The sequence below is a fragment of the Cynara cardunculus genome (genome assembly GCF_001531365.2).
Source record: "Cynara cardunculus var. scolymus isolate 2C chromosome LG 16, CcrdV1, whole genome shotgun sequence".
Lineage (NCBI taxonomy): Eukaryota > Viridiplantae > Streptophyta > Magnoliopsida > Asterales > Asteraceae > Cynara > Cynara cardunculus.
The window spans coordinates 14,609,786-14,630,653 of NC_037543.1; the positions used below are offsets into that span (position 1 = coordinate 14,609,786).

Consider the following 20,868-nt stretch of genomic DNA (forward strand, 5'->3'; position numbering starts at 1 on the left):
CATGTCAATGCTCGGCCTTGCAGTAAGCATGCAGCGTATTCTACTTTGTTTGCTTATGAGCATTTACTAATATGGAGGACATATTTCATACCCTCAATCCAGGTTAATAATCCTACAGCTCCCTCAGTTCCATGGAATTCTTTTGGGTTGCAGGATCTGAATGATTTATAGGTGCATTCCCTGGGTGTTCTAGGCTYAGAATTGGTTGGTTGGTTAGCTTTCAATCCTACCGCTACCTGGCTGACAATATTGAGAAGTGCGGCCAAGAGTTGTTCTGACACGAGTCGTGCAACTTCAGGGTTTTCTCTTCTTGACGGCATTTTCTAAGGCCTAAGTTAAAAGGGAATCTCGTCATTTTTATAGCAATGTCATTGACAATATTCTCTAATCAACAGAATGATGCATAGGATATTCATCTTGTAGATATCATTCAAACATTTACATGATTAAACATAATAGGTTTATATTCAGCTAAGGTTCAGTACATTTAAATATTTTCAAAAGATGCTACGGGCTTACAGTTGATTACAACCCTCAAAACAGATCTTAGGTTTCAATGCAAAAGAGTAAATGTTCTATCACTAGTCATCGCTTTTAAAGCAACATCCAACAGATCAGCATTCCTAGCATTAGCATCATCAACACACTCGCCACTAGACATTTATACAATTTCCTAATCTCTCGCCTAGCAGCGAGGACGGCATCCGAGGTTCTATCATATGCTGGTGGTGCATCTCCAATACATTGGACAGGTTGTTCAAAATGTAGTGGTGATACCCTAGCCGGGTCTGGTGAGTTTGAGTCTCTAATGCGATACCCCGCACCCACTCTCGTTCATCCAGAGTCATACCCTGGGTGTATGATGCAAGTACCCCAGTCACCACTCGTGAGACTCTGCTCCCATGCTGCGGTTGAGATGCCTCTCCTCTTGTTCTATTAGAGTTCTCGAAAGTCACCCGTCGAGGTAGTGGTACACTTTTCCTAGCCGTGACCCTAATCCTCGAACCATGAAATGTTTGAGGTGGAATATCGGGCACTGGCTCCGATAGGGGTAATGTTGATGCAGGTGGTAAAGCAGGTGTCTCGCTAGTCGTTGTGTCCTCATGCTCATATGGGTCTACATCTTCATTGATTGATAAGCTCCTTCTAGATCGACTAACAACATAACCAGATTCGTCTGCCAAATATTCGCTAGGAATAGATGATGACATAGTGATCTGCGATATTAACAAACTTAATTACTAGACATACCATCAATAAGCTTAAGGTTAGGACAAAAGTTACTATGCAGGGACAAAGGATGGCAAAGTAATTTAGAGCCTCAGGATTACCAAAGCTTCTGGTTGTATTACCAGAGCTTCTGGTTGCATTGCCAGAGCTTCTGGTTGAAGTTCCCATACTTAAACAATAAGTGAATTTTCTAGTTCATCGGTCTCTGGCTCCTCATGCATAGCAAACCAATGGATCTCTTGGTCCATCAACCTCTGGTTCCTCATACTCAACAAACCAATGAATCTCTTGGTCCATTGACCTCTGGTTCCTCATACATAGCAGACCAATGGATCTCTGGTCCATCGATCTCTGGTTCCTCACACTTAGTACATCAATGAATCTCTTGTCCATCGACCTCTGGTTCCTCATACATTGCAGACCAATGGATTTCTGGTCCATCGACCTCTGGTTCCTCATACATAGCAGGCCAATGGATCTCTGGTCCATCAATCTCTGGTTCCTCATACATAGCAGACCAATGGATCTTTGGTCCATCGATCTCTAGTTCCTCACACTTAGTAGACCAATGAATCTCTGGTCCATCGACCTCTGGTTCCTCATACATAGCAGATCAATGGATCTCTGGTTCCTCACACTTANTCCTCACACTTAGTAGACCAATGAATCTCTGGTCCATCGACCTCTGGTTCCTCATACATAGCAGATCAATGGATCTCTGGTTCCTCACACTTAGTGATATAAAGGATTTTTAATTCATTGGCCTCTGGTTCTAATACACACTTAGCAAATATTTTCCTTTCGAGGACCAGAGCCTCTGGTTTCTCTAACCAGAGCTTCTGGATGCCCTCCACTCATAAGGTTAAATATCCTTTAACCAAAGCTAGAACGCAGAGCTCACTTTATATGTCAAGGCAGATCTTATCTAATACAGAATAAGAGTAATTGAATACAGGGGTTATAGAGACTAGACTCTTTATCTACGTCTAACCACCAAGTATTCAGATACAGAGTTGGCCCTATGGTTGCCTTAGCGCTCTAGATACATAATTGAATCTCATTCCAACTCAAATCATCCTCCGATTGGAATTTAACACATAATTTTGGTACCTTAAGGTTAATCTCATGTGTTTGAATGATTTTGAGCATCCAAATCATCAAGTCAATCTTCAAATCTTTGAATAGTTGCCACAAATGATCAAATTTGAAGTAGATTTGCTTCAATAGGCTTTGATACCAATTGATAATCGCAACTAGCAACAAACTCCATAGAAAAATTGAGTAGAGAATGGCATGAAGAACAGTTAGTTAGAGGTTCAATACTCATAGGCTTCATTACGATGGAGAGAATAAGAGATTTGTACATTCAAAGTTTAACCAGTAAGCTTTCTCTATGTGTGTGTATGTTTAAATGAATATGCCTATTCAAGTTACAAATGAAACCCAAGACACCTATTTATAAGGCAAATACAACAATAAAGCCCAAGCCCACTAACAAGCCCAATTAACAAAGACTTTATAAAACTTTCATCTAAATATGGGTTATTTAGATCCAACAATCTATTTGTACGTGCCAAAAGGGGTTAGGAAAACATGTCCCAATCAACATTAGGTACGTGTAAAGTGAAATTAACGCTTACAGAGGGACTATATCATGCAGCGGAAAAGTCCTCTAGTGTTGGATGTCTTATGGCTGGTCTACTTAGAAAATGTTTTGCTTATAATTGTACTTGATCAAAAAGAAGCTATTTCTGATTTAACTAAGAAGTCATCTTTAGAGTCGTCTTCTATGTTGATCTAGAAGCCTACACTTGTTTTCTCTTTGAGAATATTTCTTTATAATATTGTTACAATAATAAGAAGACTGAGACTTCTAGATATAACACGATCGGAGGAGTCTGCTGTAATGTGTGTTGGAGTTTTCATCGAAGAATGTGTACATATAAGCAAGAACCAATGATCTTCTCCCCCTTCCCTTACTGTCTGCTCCGTCTTTCTTCCCCTCTGGCAACACCAATGATCACACAAGTGGTGGTGTGTTGCTAGTGTGGTGTATGATGCAGGTGGGGGCGGTCCTAACAACGATCGAGAAGGAATGAGATGAAACAACAAATTTTAAGGTGGCCAAGAAGATGATTTGATGATGGAGGTTGGGATCAGGGAGGGGTAGTCAGGAATCAGAGAGGGTCAAAAGGAAATTAAAGAATGGAAGAGAGAGAGAGAGAGAGAGAGAGAGAGAGAATTATTATATATAAAATAGAGGAAAATTCCAGACGAGACATAAATAATTATAAAAAATACCATAATAACGCCTGATAGAACGAAAAATTAGACGCAATGCAAGCTATAATCTTTATCAATATAATAAATGAAGAGCATTGATGAAGCAAAATTTTCAAAAAACCTCACAAAAAGAGATTTATTTAATAACATCTATGTATACTCATATCTAAAGAATGGATCATGCCATTTCTCATATTGGTTCCTTATCTAGAAGTAACTGAGTTGGCTTTTGGCTTTTGGCTTTTGGCTTTTTGAGTAAAGGTACAAATAGCAACTATTTTGTGGGTCTTGAAATAAAAACCAGCAAAAGGCAAGCGTGGGTTTGTATTTGATTCAAGAGCAACTATTTTGAAACCTATGACTACTGAAAACCACCAAACGGTAAGCGTGGGTTTGTGGGTAAACCTTATGCAAACTTACGCCACCTGTTTCTGAAATCTAGAAGAGGGTTTGTGGACTTTCATTCTCACTTTTCAAAATCCGAATACTTAATAGTCTGCCGTTGATTATTGAATGTTTTGATAATCAACCCATTTGTGAGATCTTGACAACTTTTTAAATTTCAACTTGCTTCTTTGAGCCCGTGCGTTAAATATATATAAACATACGGTTCGCGATTCTTTTTTGATACCTAAAACTCTATTCAAGACGATCAAATCAAGTTAACCCATCTGCTGATTTGTGTTTACGACAAGGAAAGCTATGGAAAATCACAGCAGTTGTCCGATGAAAATTGAAACAGGGGATGCAGGTTATGTGCTTGAAGATGTGCCTCACTTAACTGATTACATCCCTAATCTCCCTGTAAGTGATCCCTAACTATCTCTTTCTCTTTCTCTTTCTATATATATATATATATATATGTATATATATATGGACATCTGATCAATTTAGTATCTGATTGGATTTATTTATATTGTTTATGAGAAAAAAGTATTGTTGTTACTTTGACTTTTAGGTTTTGTTTTTCAATTTTAATTTTTAGTCGAAAGATTCCCTAGAAGTATGTTTTGTGGGTTTGTAGATCTGTTGCATAACAATGTGAATCCTTCTGACGAAATTGCTGTTACGGGTAAGATAAACTATGATTTTGGATGTCAAAACAATTTACCTTTTCAAACATTAAACTTGATAAAGTTTTGGATATTTTCTTTGATGCAAGACCTGATTTCATCACCTCGCCCTTGGCTCCGGTTATCTTCAACACGAGGATTATGAACCAAAGAACCTGCCTCTTGATAGTAGACTAGTAGTGGCAATTAGTAAAGGCATCACAAAGAAGTGTTTGACCGATTATAGAAGTGATCAAAGAAAAGTACACCTGAAGAATGTCCACTTTTTAGGTTGGTGCAGTGTTGATCAATTGGCCAATAAGATGCCATGAGCCATGACCATGGAAGCAAATTTTCTTTTTGAAATCAATTATGGAAGTAATTAAGAAGAAGACAATTGTTTGAAAGTACAAGAGTGGTTAAAGCCCCCTTGTTTTGTTAATGAACCCCTCTTTATTTATGGTTTATTGTGGTCTTGGCTTGACCAGGCTGGCCTGAACCCCGTGGGTCTTCTTGGGTAAATGCCTATGGAATACAAGTAGATTTATGTTGGTTGTCATCATGAGACCAAATGGATATCAATTGGCATATGGATTGTACTATGTTTGACATGAAAAGTCAAGGTGTAGTTCTTTTCCATGAATAGTGTTATTGGCCAAACTGGTTCACCAAATAGAATGTTGTTGCAGATCTCTCTTTTATGTTTGAAGTCGATATTTAAGTGGTATTATCCACTTGGGATACCCCTTATGATTAGTGTCCTACTTTTGTTGCCCCTTTATGGATGAATGGGGTGGTAAGAACATGGTGTGTGGAGATTCAACAAAATCAACATACATTTTATCTCAAACTAGATGAGAAAGGTAGGGGAATTCTTGGAAATGAACTTTGTATCTTTCACGAACAAAATTGATGATCATATCTTAGATCTAAACCTAGCAAATCTCAATAATTGATTGGTATATACTTGGTCTACTTATATATATATATATATATATAGAGAGAGAGAGAGAGAGAGAGGCTTTGTGAATGGTAGATACATGAATATGCAATCGTTTGCAATGTTTTGTGTGAATATTTTCTTACAAGGGTCTGTTTCCTACATGAACCGTTTTCAATAAATATATTCTAACTAATTTTTGTTTCTTGTTATTTATTCAATACAGACTTATCCCAATCCATTGCGATCCAATCCTGCATATTCTGTTGTGAAGTAAGTTAAATTTGCATCTTTTCTTCAAGAAAACACAGGTTTACATTTTCTTTATGGCTATTTGTGATGTTAATCGAACCTGTCGGTTTCAGGCAATACTTTGTTGATGCGGATGATACTGTGCCTCAAAAGGTAAGTTTTATTTCTTAGCATGTACAATAGTATATCATGCATATTTGTAAGTTGACATATATGATGGAGTTAAATTTGCGAACTAGAAGAACAATTAGACTGATTTTACCACCAAGTTAAAAACTATTCTTTCCTAAATGACATCAACTATATTTACTTTTTTTTTTGAAAGGGTGTCCCAGGTTGTGCCTGGACTAATCCCAGCAAATTGTGACTGCAAGAAATCAGCCTGATGAACTCAATGGCCACAATTGTTGTGTACGCCTGGAACCGAACCCTGGGCAGAAGGGATATTCCACCACATCCCCTAGGACCTCAACCACTATACCCCAGCCCTTGTGGTTTATATTTACTTATTGGAGTCATCCTAGTTTCAACAATCATATTGATAAAATATTCATGAACTCATAGATGGATATAATCCAATTGTAAGTAAGTGTAACCACTGACCAGGGACGACTTGACTAACTTGTATGTCTTCCTGTAGGTTGTTGTCCACAAGGATGGCCCAAGAGGAATACATTTTCGACGTGCTGGACCTCGCCAAAGGGTACAGTTTTTACTTTTACCTATAATCCGTCTAATATTGGTTTTTGCTAAGGGAGGGCCTTCATTGCTGCAGGTTTATTTCGCACCAGATGAGGTGCATGCCTGTATTGTAACGTGCGGTGGTTTGTGTCCTGGATTAAATACGGTGATCAGGGAAATTGTATGCGCATTGTATCACATGTATGGCGTGACCAAAGTTCTTGGGATCGATGTAAGTCTTTCTTTGACATCACCATCTGATAAATTTCTTTTTGTAGGGACTCGATATTAACCAAGTCTTAGATACCTCCACCTTCAGACTCTCTGATTTGACTGAATACACCGGAAGAAATTGATTAACGCATGATTTGATGATGAAATTATCTCTTCTTTCATTTCTTAAAAGAGATGGAGGTATTGCATGTATTATTTTCCTGGTTATAAATTTTGTGGAAGATAAATTGTAATACTTTCATTTGGTTTTTTATTTGTCTAAAACAAGCTCTATTATAAAATCAACACTATGTTAAATTTGTTGTTCCTTGATTACCCTTCCTTTCTAAATATATGATGAAGTTCATTTTGTTAATTTTGTATCTTATCATGTACAGTGTTCTAGAAAGCGCTAAGCTAAGCTAGGCGGTTGTCAGAAGTTCTAGCTTTTAATCACCTAAGTGGGGATGAAGCTGAAGCATAAGTGGTATATTTTAAAATTACATTAATATTTAGATCAAGTAAACATACAATATATCAGAATTTAATACTATATTACTTCGATACAATTACTTTTCTAAATGACTATTTTCATTATTACAATTAGTTAGAAAAGATCGGAAAGATTCTTTCCAAGTTGATTGACAAAAAGAAGTTGAGCATATTCTATTAATCCATGCTTTAGTTTTTGAAAGTTTAATTCGATTATTAGTTGCTAAACTGAAGCAGTGGGGGGATCCCCCTAAGCGGCCTTAGGCAGGGATTTTAGAACGCTAATCTTGTATAGAAATTAAGGTGTACTCCACTAGATTTTTGTTTATTGTTACCATGTTTTGTCCATCTAGAAAGGGATATGCTCTTTGTTTGTAGAATCTAGCCTTTCACTATTCATATAATTAAAATTGACATGGATGTATTTAGCTTTCTAGCATAATCAGTTTATGATTACAATATGTTGTTACAGTTTGATGCAATAACCATGTTACAACAATTATTGGTCACTTTTGAAGTTAAGGAAGTAACCAAATTTGGCATTGGACTCTCTTTTTGGTGATAAAGGGAGTGCCACAATGTACAAAGAAGTTGTTTTCGTAAAATGAGACATTTTAATAATGGTGTGTAATGTATAAATAAATAGATAACTATTAATGCAAAAATAATACATTTGCACACAGACATTTATCATTATCTATGTTCTGGTTCATTGTTGTTGCTTTGAGTATTCATGCGAAACCAAAACACAAAGATGTGGTCATTATGTTACTTTCCACTAATGTCTCACCTCATATGATGGTGCATTTGTTTTTGTGTAGGGAGGGTATAGAGGTTTCTACTCAAAAAATACCATTACTTTGACACCAAAGTTTGTGAATGACATCCATAAGCGTGGTGGTACAATTATTGGTACTTCTCGAGGGGGCCATGATAAACCAAAGATAGTTGACAGTATTCAAGATCGTGGTATCAATCAGGTGTGTGAAGTATATATTTTTAGCTATTGGTTGTTTGATTAGACAAGAGTTGATGTCACTGATTGGTTCTTTTATGATTCAGGTCTATATCATTGGAGGGGATGGAACTCAAAAGGGAGCAGCAGTTATTTATCAGGTAAATACTCAGCGTCAATCTTAAACAACGAGTCCTTTATTACAAACAAGGCTGAAAATGAAATTCGCCACAAATAAAGAGATGCAAATAAGACATTCACTTGGTTTCTAAATGCTTTGGTGCTTTAAGACATGCACTTTTGGTGCTTTTCTGCACAAGTTTTGTGCAATGTTTGCTTATATAGTGAAGATAGAAAATTAAAAGGGAACAATAAAATGAGAAGGCTGTAAGCACTTCACCAAGTTTGGCATTCCTTCTCAGCTTCTTTATCCGTTCTTGTTTATTAAAAAGGCTAAGTTTTATATATCTTTTTCAATATGTTTTTTTGCCATGTGTTTGTGTGTTTATGTGGCATCTACTTTCCCTTCTCTTCATATACTAACATTATCAACTTCAGGAATTTTATGAAAACTTGAGAGAAGTTGTTCAGTTGGACACTTTTATGGAGATACATAATATGTTTCTTCATGAACAACTATACAAAGTTAAGGTATTCTCTTTACAATCTCATTCTATTTGTGCAGGAAATAAGACGACGTGGACTTAAAGCCGTAGTGGCTGGGATTCCGAAGACAATTGATAATGACATTCCGGTATTTATTTGCATTCCTATAAATAACAATTTCCTGGATTAGCTATATGTTCTTGCGTCAACATGTGTCTACTTAACACATTGAGTTTTCAAGCTAGCCACTATTCAGGAGCCGAGGGTTATTGACCGCTCTTGAACCTTCCATTTTCACTAGGGTTAGAACAGAAGTATTATCAAAGTGCGTAGAGGTAGTTATAATATAAATAGTCTACCTCAAATCATAAAATTACTGAATATAAGCAGTAAAGGTTATCTACAACGGGCACTTATCATAAAAAGGTGAAGACTAGGTTCAAAATAAAGAAGGCATGAACATGATGAATGAAAAATGGTACTTTTAAGTTAAATAGGTGGCTTATCACTGTAATTGATATTTGGTATTTATCTTCATAACATGGACAATATTATTCCAAAATATTAAGTTGGTCACTTGTTTTGGATAGTATCATCTGTGAATGTTTTGGATTTCCTTTGTTTTTTCAATGTAGATAGCTAGTATCTTTGGTCAATGCTTACAGGCTTATTGCATGTTTATTCCAGGTCATTGACAGATCATTTGGTTTTGATACTGCCGTTGAAGAGGCTCAACGTGCTATTAATGCTGCACATGTGGAAGCAGAAAGTGCTGAAAATGGCATCGGGGTGGTCAAACTGATGGGGCGCTACTGTGGTATGCTTCACCTCCAATTGATTTTTGGAAGTTGTGTAACTGTATTAGTAGTGTACTTCACATAGCATCAATAGAGTTATTGTAGAGAAGGTAGCAATCGTAGAATAATTGATCAAAAAAACAATCAATAAGATTAGAGTTAAGTTGAGACCTATGTTGAGGAATGAGGATCTTGACGCAATTTAAAGAACTAAGTGCTGTTTAGATAATTATTTGCTTTATCATTACAAGAAGAGGAGAATTGACATAATGATCTATGCTTAGAAAAACATAAGGCCTGTAAGGTATAAAGAAAAAGGGTAGACACCACCCTTTGGACCGCCCACAATGCACCGGTCCCACGGCCATCATGGGGGAGGTAAGGGCATGTTTGTTAGCAGCTTAATTAGCTTAATGGGACAGCTTATTCGGTCAGCTATATATGACTGTTTGGTAGTGGCTTAATGATAAAGAAAGTGACTTATTCACTAAGATTCTACAGGGGAGTTTTATGCAGAAAGTGAGTTTTTCCAAACCTGGCCCTCCCAATTAAAAAACATTCTCCTTTCATCTAAGAAAAAGCCCTCCCAAACAAAAACCTTCCTAGTCTATACAGACAGATTAATCCATATTGACAACTTTATCCATACAAGACTTGATGGAAAACCAGCCAAACAGCCCCTAAATCACTGCTAGTCGGTAGTAAGTGGTGGTGCAAGGGTATGAACCCAGGACCTCTTTTGTCGATGCCCACCATCCTACCACTGAGACAAGACGCGGGGACTTTTGTAAGGTATAGGGTGTTACGCTCAAGTATTGTATGGTTTTACTCTTTTTGGGCCATAGGCTTATTCTCAACTTCCAGAAACCTTCCATTTTAAAGAGTTTTGGATCATAAGATAACACTCAGTCAAACGTTGGTCGCACTAGGTCAAATATTTCAGGATGTCTGATTATTTCCCTACTGAATATGTAATTGTTGTTTTTCAGGGTTTATTGCAATGTATGCAACTTTGGCAAGTCGAGATGTTGATTTGTGCTTGATTCCGGAATCACCTTTTTATCTTGAAGGAGAAGGTGGACTTTTAGAATATGTAGAGAAACGTCTCAAGGACAACGGACACATGGTTATTGTTGTGGCCGAAGGTGCCGGTCAGGAACTTCTTGCAGCAGAAAGCTTGAGTTCTGCAACTGCACAAGATGCTTCCGGAAATAAACTACTTCAAGATGTTGGATTGTGGATATCTGATAAAATCAAGGTATTTAGCTCATGCTTGATAATTTATAAATTTGAAGCTTGCCCATCATTTTTGCTATTACTGGTCCCTTCCCATGAAACTTGCAATGACTAGTTTCTGTAAAATGTTTTGAGAAATTGTCAAATATGCCCAGGGTCCCAAAGTAAATGACCGCAATAAAAAAGCACACAGTTTCATAAATGTATTAACTAAATGACAATTCTACCCTTAATTATTGCACTTGTTTCCACTAAAAATTTCTCTGTATCATCTCTTAAATATTCTTGTGTCATAATTAAGGATAGAATTGGAAACTTAGTAAATTATAACTATCTATTTTTGAAAGTGGACACTTATATTTTTGGGACACACTTGCATAGAAACGTGGACACTCATCTTGATACGGAGGGACTATCTAAAGGATGCTCTGATGAAGATATAAAAAAAGCTCGTGGACACATATCATGTTTGCTAGTGCTGAAGCTGTGGCCTGTGTTCAAGAAACCGACTAAATTTTGTTAATGACATGGGTGCCACAAGGGTTGGCTACTGAAATTCTGATTTTTCCACAAATATTAATTTTTAACGAGTTTTTTTTCCTTTTTTGTAGGCTCACTTTGCTAAACAGCAGTCGATGCCCATTACTCTTAAATATATAGGTAATTCTTTGCCATCTTATGTTGCTAAATGAATCCCTTTCATCGTGCATTAGAAATGTAAAAAGAGGGGTTGATGTTGATTGTGAGAGTGAAATTGGTATTTCAAATATGACTTCTTTTTCTTGACACACACAACACAAAGGGGTTAGAACAATTGGGAATGATGGAGTTGTTTGGCAGATCCGACTTACATGATCCGTGCGGTTCCAAGTAATGCATCTGACAATGTGTACTGCACTCTCCTTGCTCAAAGTTGCGTTCATGGAGTAATGGCAGGTTACACCGGCTTCACCAGTGGGCTTGTCAATGGTAGACAGACTTATATTCCATTCAATGTAAGTTAACAAACTCCATTTTTTTGATGAAATAGCAATTGGGATGAGATGGTTTTTTATAATCTTATATGTATTATATATATAAATATATATATTGTTGTGCAGCGTATCACTGAGAAGCAGAATAATGTTGTGATAACCGATAGAATGTGGGCAAGGCTACTGTCTTCTACCAATCAACCGAGCTTTCTGGGACCAAAAGACGTGATTGAAGTCCAGAAACAGGAGGAACCGCCGGCTCAGACTCAGTTATTGGATGGAGAAAATAGCAAGACGGCAGACAATTAAATCAAGATTCACGATTATGCACAAAAATAATAGGCACTACAAATTTGCTATTGTGGATGCGCGATTAACCATCTGTATTGGAGCATCAGATAAGTTTACTTAATTCATGATCCGAGCCTCTTCCGAAAAAAAAACATTAAAATTGAGGAGTCTTTTGTTTTGGGATATTTTAGTATGCAGCTGTGACTGGTCTTGCATTTTGAGCACCCTTTGTTGATCTTACCCACTTTTTGATTTTGTGTGGATGAATGCCATATAACTCGGATCATATAGGGTTGTTGGGCACAAAATTGATTAGAAACCAGGAACCACCTACGGTACACCAAGTTATTCATCATGAATATGTGATTCATGATTAATAGGAATCCATATTTAGCATAAATGTGTGATTCATGATGAGTAACACTTCTAAATTCATCTTTAAATGTGTTATTCATCGTGAAGAGGGACACGTATCGTGGGCAGTCGGGTTTCTAATCGATTTTGGGTTTTGTAATCAGAGAGAACTAGGACCGAGATATTAAAGAGAATTCTTTATTATATGATTAATCATAATATTCTAATTTACAAGAGGAGAGACACTATATATAGACATAATTACACGGGAAACCCTAACCCTAAAGCCCATCGGACTTGGACACATTACCATAAACAGGTTACTTAATTAACACTCCCCCTCAAGCTGGAGCATATATATTGATCATGCCCAGCTTGTTAAAAAAAGATGTGATTCGGTTCCCTGGTACGCTTTGGTGAAGACGTCGGCTAATTGATTGCTAGTTCTGACATGAGAGGTTGAAATAGATCCATCTTCAAGCTTTTTCCGAGTGAAATGACAATCTATTTCAATATGCTTAGTTCTCTCGTGAAATACGGGATTGCTTGCAATATGGATAGCTACCTCGTTGTCACACCATAAATTCATTGGTGTAGATTGATTAAATCTAATCTCTCCCACTAGATTACGCAGCTATATCAACTCACAAGTAGTTTGAGTCATTGCACGGTATTCAGATTCAGCGCTTGATCTTGATACAACATTCTGCTTCTTGCTTTTCCAAGATACCAGATTCCCTCCTACAAAGACACAGTAGCCTGTTGTTGATCGTCTGGTTGTTGGGTCTTCATCATAGTCTGCATCAGTAAACCCTTCTATGACATAATGACCATGGTTTTGGTACTTGATGCCATAACCAGGAGCTCCCTTCAGATATTTCAAAATATGGCAGACTGCATCCCAATGTGTAGTTCTTGAAGACGACATAAATTGACTCAATACACTTACCGGAAAGGCAATATCGGGACGCGTGATTGTCAGATAATTCAGCCGTCCCACAATTCTCCTGTACTTCTCTGGGTTCTCAAGAGGATCCCCATCATCAGACTTTAGCTTTACATTCGGAACCATAGGAGCTTCACATGGTTTCGTGTCGATCATGCAAGAATCATGTAGTATGTCAAGGCAGTATTTTCGTTGAGATAGGCAAATTCCTTTGTGATTCCGAGATACCTCAATACCYAAGAAATATTTCAGTGGACCAAGGTCCTTAGTTTGAAATTGAGATGCGAGGAATTCTTTCAACTTCTTAATTCCATTCTCATTACTGCCCGTAATCATAATATCATCGACATAAACCACTAGCAGGATACATCCAGAATCAGATGAAGTAAAGAACACTGAGTGATCATATGAGCTTCTTCGTAACCCAAATGTAGTTACCACAGAATTGAACCGACCGAACCATGCACGAGGTGATTGCTTTAGGCCGTATAACGACTTCCGCAATTTACAGACCTTCCCAGACTCCCCCTGAGCAACAGACTCGGGGTTGCTCCATGTAGACTTCCTCTAGCAGATCGCCATGTAAGAAGGCGTTTTTCACATCTAATTGGTGAAGAGGCCAATTATAGGTAGCAACTAGAGAGATGAAAAGCCGAATAGACGCCATCTTTGCAACAGGAGAAAAAGTTTCAGAATAATCCACTCCATAAGTTTGGGCATACCCCTTTGCAACCAAACGAGCTTTTAACCGTGCTATCGAGCCATTAGGATTAACTTTCACAGTAAACACCCACTTACAGCCAATTGCTCTTTTGTCAGCATGTAACTCTACCAAATCCCATGATAGTGTTATGATCAAGAGCATTGAGCTCATCAATCATAGCATCCCGCCATCCAGGACGAGTCAAAGCGTCTCCAACCGTAGATGGAATAGGTATAGAATCAAGGGTAGAGACCAAAGAACGAGATGACATGGAGAGTTTATCATAAGAAACAAAGGAAGCAATAGGATACGTGCAGGAACGTTTACCTTTTCGGAAAGCAATAGAAGCGTCAAGATCAGGATCCTCATTTACTGGAGTGGGTATAGAAGCTTCAAGAGGTACATCTTCTGGGGATGGTGGATCTGCAGATTCAGATGATATTGGTGAAGACGGAGGAGGTCGTTCGCGCCTATTATATACATGAACAATGGGTGGTTTGGTGGCTTGAGTAGTGGACTCAGGAGTGGGTATGGCATACACCAACAAGTCATCATCTTTCTCATTTAAAGGAGTCGGAGGGGAAATTGGGAAGAACGGCACGTTCTCATAGAAGGTAACATCCCGAGATACAATATAGCGGTTAAGATTGGGAGAGAAGCACCTGTAACCCTTTTGGAGACGAGAGTACCCAAGGAACACGCATTTCAGAGATTTGGGATCAAGCTTGGTGATAGTGGGGCGTGTGTCAGGAACAAAGCATGTAACACCGAAGATCTTTGGCTCAATAGGGAATAATCGTTGTCCTGGGAACAAAACAGAGAATGGAGTTTCTCCATTCAGGACAACATACGACATTCTATTGATAAGAAAACAGGCTGTTGATACTGCATCAGCCAAAAAGACTGAGGGACGGACATCTGAAACAGAAGTGCTCGGGCAACCTCAAGGAGGTGACGATTTTTTCGTTCGGCTACCCCATTTTGTGCTGGAGTATCAACACATGAGGACTCATGAAGGATACCATTTTGCAACATATAGGATTGAATTTGTTGGGATACATACTCTTTTGCATTGTCACTTCGTAAAGTTTTAATAGATGTTTGAAACTGAGTTTGGATTTCAGAATGAAAGGAACGTAAATGATTAAACACTTCTGAACGGTTTTTCATGAAGTATAACCAAGTAGATCGAGAATAATCATCTACAAACGTAACAAAATACTTAAAACCAGACTTAGACGTTACAGGACATGGGCCCCAGACATCAGAATGTACTAATTGAAATGGGGAAGCAACCCGTTTATTGACTCTAGGACTTAAGTGAACACGTTGATGTTTGGCAAACTGACATGACTCACATTGTAAATACTGTAAATGGGAAAATTCAGGACACAACTTCTTGAGACTCTGTAAGGAAGGATGACCTAGTCGAYAATGAACTTCAAAAGGAGATGATGAACTGGAACTTGCCAAGGAATATGGTTTGGGTGGTTCAAATATGTATAGGCCATCCGATTCCCTTCCTCTACTAATAATCCTCTTCGTCTGCAAATCCTGAATGACATAGTAATCAGGAAAGAATGAGACACTACAATTCAAAGTGCGAGTAATTTTGCTCACAGACAGTAAGTTAAAAAAATTGGTAGGCTCAGGACTGAGGATAACGAGACAGATGGGGACAATTTAACAGTGCCAGACCCAATTATTTGGGAGACAGATCCATCAGCTATTATGACTTGAGCTGAGGATGCATGTTTATTGAAATTTAGGAGAAGGTGAGAATTACCAGTCATATGGTTTGAGGCACCTGAATCAATGACCCATTTGGAGGAGGATGATACAAAGCATTTGTCAGAGTTACCTGTCTCAGCAAACATAGCAGTGGAAGCAGCGGGGTGCTCATTTACCAGATGAGGTTCCTCTTTGTGTCTCATAGCTGTGTCATCTGATGTAGTTGCAGCATGTGCTAAGGAGAGTCTCTGATTTCTAACCTGTCGTTTCTTGCAATTAAACTTAGTATGACCAAGTTCACGACAGTAGTGGCACTTTACGTCTGAGTTAAAATCAGTTGGTCAATCATTGTGGCCTCCTCTAGTGCTACCCCTTCCACGATAGCTACCTCGAAAACCGCCACGGTATCCACCTCGGCTAAGTAAAGCCGAATTATGATCAGATGGTGGAGTAGGCTGAAAATCTTCATGCCGAAGAACCCGAGCAAGAGTCTCTTGAAGAGAAGGTATCACGGATTCATTTAAGAAATAAGATCTGATGGAATTATATTCTGGGCATAAGCCAGTTAGGAAGCTTATGACAGCACTCTGTTCCCTTTGAGTCTGCATAGTTTTCAGATCAGTACTCAACGGGAGAAGAGAGTTCATTTCCTCATATATCTTCTTGAATTCCATGGCATAGGCGGTAAGTGATCGGTCATGTTGTTCCCCACGATGGAATGACTTACATACGTTGTAAATCCTTGAAATATTACTTTGTCCGGAGTACAGGAAGTCAAGATATTCTATTAGCTCTTTCACATATTCACAGTGACTGATTAAAGTTGAAACGGAGGGATCAATAGAAATTATAATTTGCAAGAACATACGGGCATCTTGTTGTAACCAAAGGTCATGATTACCCGTAGTGGGAGGGTCAGATTCCAGATGGGAAGCCATTCCCATACTTCGAACATACAAACGAATCGTTTTGATCCATTCGAAGTAATTGTTACCATTAAGCTTGTTTTCTGTAACTTTACTACTRGCTGAAATTATGTCAGGAACACGAGTACTACCGGAGGCTTTATCATCAGTGTTCGTCATATTAATTAAATCAGAAACGAACACTCAAGGGACAGATTATCAAAAGAAACCAGACTAAATAGATAGCAATTAACAAAGTTTGACCAAACGGATGAGATCAGATCTGTTGCGACTAGATAACAACAAAATTAGACCAAAAAAGATGCCGGAAAACAAACCAGATGGGGATTCCGACCAACAAAATTAACAGAGTTACTGTAACTCCGGCGATGAACAGTAACGGCGGTGATGAACAGTAACGGCGGCCAACCCTAGGCTCTGATACCATGAATCAGAGAGAGAACTAGGACCGAGATATTAGAGAGAATTCTCTATTATATGATTAATCAGAATATTCTAATTTACAAGAGGAGAGACACTATATATAGACATAATTACACGGGAAACCCTAACCCTAAAGCCCATCCGGCTTGGACACATTACCATAAACAGGTTACTTAATTAACATATTTCTAATGTCCAAGGTTGTTTATCTATATTTGAAGGGGCAATTGTGTAAAAGTCCATTCTAAAAGATTAAGTGGTTATTGAACTGGTCCAACCGGTTACGACCAGCCAAGGATGGACCTACAGCGGTGTGTCATCGTACTATTTCCCGTTCAAGGCTAAAAAGGTGTTTAGGTTCATAAAAGGTGTCACCATATAATTTCTTTTGTGCCACGATATGTATATTGAAGTTATAATGAGAACAATTTTTCTTCGGTAGAGTTTGGTTGCAAGACTTTTGATCCACCTCTGGCTTGAGTTTGAATCCTGTTAGTGTCATTTCTGTAGTCAAATGGTGTCACGGTTTGAAAAAATTTATAGGTCCGTTCCCTGCTACTAGCTACGGTTATTATATCTAGAAACTAGTCCATACCAAGTTTGTGATTAACCAGTTTGTCCATCTCTACTTCTGATTTTAGTTATATTTCTTGCAAAATTTTCCCAAAAATTGAACCTAAACCTAAGAAATCGATAGATACAAGACCATGCATATAGATATAGAGGACAAGAAGTTGAAATCAACCTATAACCAATGGCATTATGCTATTTTGTCATTTAAATCATTTTGATGTTTTGGTTTGTAAGAATTTTAATATAGTTATATATGTTCTATTTATTACTTGTTCATTCGACCAATAGTCTTACATGTGTAACAGGGCCTTCAAGTACATTAGAACGTCCATGATGGCATACAATAATTGAATATAAAATACTTAGGGTGTTTGGTTTATGTATGGAATGAAATTGAATTCCATACATTTCACCATTCATAGATTTGGTCATTCTCTCACATTTCAGAAAGAATTTAATTCCATTTCATCCTATTTTCTCAAAAAGACAAAATTGCTTATCTTCCCTACTTGATTTGAACCACCGCCAACCATTGTCAACCACATCGGTTTGAACACCGCCAACCACCACCGATCGGAACCATCGTCGACCACCACCGATCGGAACCACCATCGACCACCGTCGATCTGAACCACCGTCGACCATCATCGATCTGAACCACCGTCGACCACCTCTACATGAACCACCGTCGATCTAAACCACCGCCCGACCACCACCGATCTAAAACCACCGCCCGACCCACCAACGATCTGAACCACCACTCGACCCAGCACCATCGACTTGAACCACTGTCGACTACCATCGAACTGAACCACCGTCGACGACCACCAATCTGAACCATCGTTGACCACCACCGATCTGGACCACCATGAATCAGGACCACCGTCGACCACCGCCGATCCGAACCACGGTAGTTGGATTTTGGTTTCAAAAATTTCAAAAAAGGGTATTTTGGTCGTTTACCAATATTTGATTCCAATTTCAAAGCTACATATGCCAATCAAATAGACAGATTCTAATTCCCTTAACATATTCCATTCAAATGTTTGTCAGCTAAACAAGTGGTCAAACCTGATAACATTTCATTTCAATTCCTTCAAAATCAAATTTATTTGACAGATTTCATTTCATCCAAAAAACATTCTTCGTATCAAACGCTCCCTTAGAGTAAGCAATCATGAACTTCTTTAGAGGTTCATGACTTTGCCACCTCAGTTTCTCTTTTTTAATAAGATTAATCGAAAAATATTAAACATTTGACTCATTCTGAAGGTATTTTTTTTAAAGTGAAACGTATTTTTTTAATATATTTTAGTTAATATACGATTATGAATGATAATATGATAATGGTGTAAAATGAAAAAGAAAGAGATATAAAGTAAATTAAATTACTAACTATAAGGGTATAAAGTGTAACTTAAAAATTAAAAATAATTTGATTTTAATATTATCTTTGAAAAGTGGAAGTTTCATGGGAGATGTTTAGCTTCAAAACTTGTACAAGTTGCATGTAGTACCTCTTAATTTTCAACACAAAACAGTTTAGCATGCTTATATATAGTATAGATATATATACCCCTACAAAGCTTCAGTTTCATGGGAGATGTTTAGCTTCAAAACTTGTACACAGTGCATAAGGGGACCTCTTAATTTTCAACATAAAACCGTTTAGCATGCTTATATATATAGTACAGATATATACCCCTACAAAGCATCAATTGCAGCCCCTACCCCACTAACTTTAATTGCTTCCAACTTATGGATTCTCTCCATTGTTTGTAATTTGTAATCCAATCGACATCTATGATATGATGAATGGAATCCGCTTAGTCCGACCAAAGGACGAAAGGGGATCCTACAATTTCATCATGGTTGATCCTCCATCCCTAGAATCGACATCTGCTCATCGTCTTGACATTTGGTAAATAGATCTTTGTTTTTTGTTAATCTAATCGCATATGGAGTTAGGAGTTTAATAGGCTATTCAAAATTACAGATGGATTTTTTCTTTGTATCAACTCTTCTAATTCATCCTCGTGCAAATGTCAAACATTCGGATAATGGCCCATCAAATTACAAAACTTGATAATTGCAAATAAATAAGCAATGTATTAAACACAACCAACATTTTAGACTTGACAAGTGATGAGCGAAACTCAATTTTATTTGCTTTGCTACTTCAATTACACGTCTATTCTCTATATGTTTCTTCCTCTATATTTAACTCAGCAGTATGCTCTTATCATGTGATTGTGAAGGGAAGGAGAGGAACTCCATTCATTCTTGGCTTGCATCTGTTAGAGAAAGACGTCTGTAGTTTATTTAAAGAGAAAGAAATTAATGTTATCGGTGTTCTTTTTTCTTGTGACTTTGTGAATGTTACATTTAGATTACAATCTTTCTTTTCTCGTCATTCATGTTTTCTGTTTGTGTAAATTGATCATTGTACTTCACATACTTGCTCCCTCGATAGGCTTTGTAATTTGATTATTATAATGCATATACTGATAGATTTTCCATGAAGGTAGCTTGTCTACTTTCCACTTTTTCTATCTACATGTCTAATGTCATTAGTTCAATCCATGAATATTATTGAATTAGTTTCTATTTGAATTGTTGTGATGAAGTCGGTTGAACTTTTTTAGTTTCATTTGAATTGTTGTGATGAGATTTATTGATTTTACTTCTTCACTAGTGATGAGGACACTTGGGTGCTGAAAATGATGTTGATTTTGAGTTATCGTATTATGGATTATCTTATTAATTGATGGGTATTGGAGATAGAATTCATTTTTAATTGTTGAATATGGATCATCTTTTTAATATTCATAAAAAAAAATTGGTTACATATTCACAATAAAGTAATGCTGCATACGATTTTATATCCGATCAACAGACGGGTCTAACACTAATTATAATAATTTGTGTTCTAAATAAAAAGATATTTATTTTATTAAAAAAATTCGGTTGATCATATGTTAAAACAAAATAAATAAATGTTATTTGAAAAATAAAAATAAAAACAAAATAAATAAATGTAATTTAAAAAAATAAATAAATAATATCTTTCCACTACTTTACACTTCATGAAGATGAAGCGGTTCCTTATTCTATTTAATTTATGAATGTCGTCATATTAGAAAATATTGTTAGACCCCAGATCCACAGAAGATTAACGTTAAAGCATTTATAAACAAGAGATTGTTGAAG

The 20,868-nt window shown here is 37.3% G+C and overlaps 1 protein-coding gene across 3 annotated transcripts; it reads left to right on the plus strand.

Annotated features, from left to right (window-relative positions):
* Window positions 1-3,866: 3,866 nt before the first annotated feature.
* LOC112529213 (ATP-dependent 6-phosphofructokinase 6-like) lies at window positions 3,867-12,245 on the plus strand. 3 transcript variants are annotated; one of them, XM_025140358.1, is made up of 14 exons: window positions 3,867-3,894; window positions 4,214-4,317; window positions 5,732-5,778; window positions 5,871-5,910; window positions 6,398-6,460; window positions 6,533-6,670; window positions 7,965-8,123; window positions 8,206-8,259; window positions 8,784-8,852; window positions 9,392-9,521; window positions 10,491-10,759; window positions 11,349-11,397; window positions 11,578-11,732; window positions 11,838-12,245. In XM_025140358.1, exons 2-14 carry the CDS (start codon window positions 4,216-4,218, stop codon window positions 12,018-12,020), a joined length of 1,458 nt encoding a protein of 485 aa, XP_024996126.1. In that variant the 5' UTR covers window positions 3,867-3,894; window positions 4,214-4,215; the 3' UTR covers window positions 12,021-12,245. The 3 variants fall into 3 exon arrangements, with proteins under 3 accessions (XP_024996126.1, XP_024996124.1, XP_024996125.1); XM_025140356.1 differs by lacking the exon at window positions 3,867-3,894 and adding an exon at window positions 3,901-4,122 and having other exon boundaries at window positions 4,209-4,317; XM_025140357.1 differs by lacking the exon at window positions 3,867-3,894 and adding an exon at window positions 3,901-4,122.
* Window positions 12,246-20,868: the final 8,623 nt, after the last annotated feature.

Bases quoted from the DNA above. Each gene is read 5' to 3' on its own strand.
- LOC112529213 (XM_025140358.1), top strand. From the start codon at position 4,216: ATGGAAAATCACAGCAGTTGTCCGATGAAAATTGAAACAGGGGATGCA. The intron at 8,853-9,391 runs GTATTTATTTGC...TGTTTATTCCAG, and splicing joins CAATTGATAATGACATTCCG to GTCATTGACAGATCATTTGG. The intron at 11,398-11,577 runs GTAATTCTTTGC...GTTGTTTGGCAG, and splicing joins CATTACTCTTAAATATATAG to ATCCGACTTACATGATCCGT.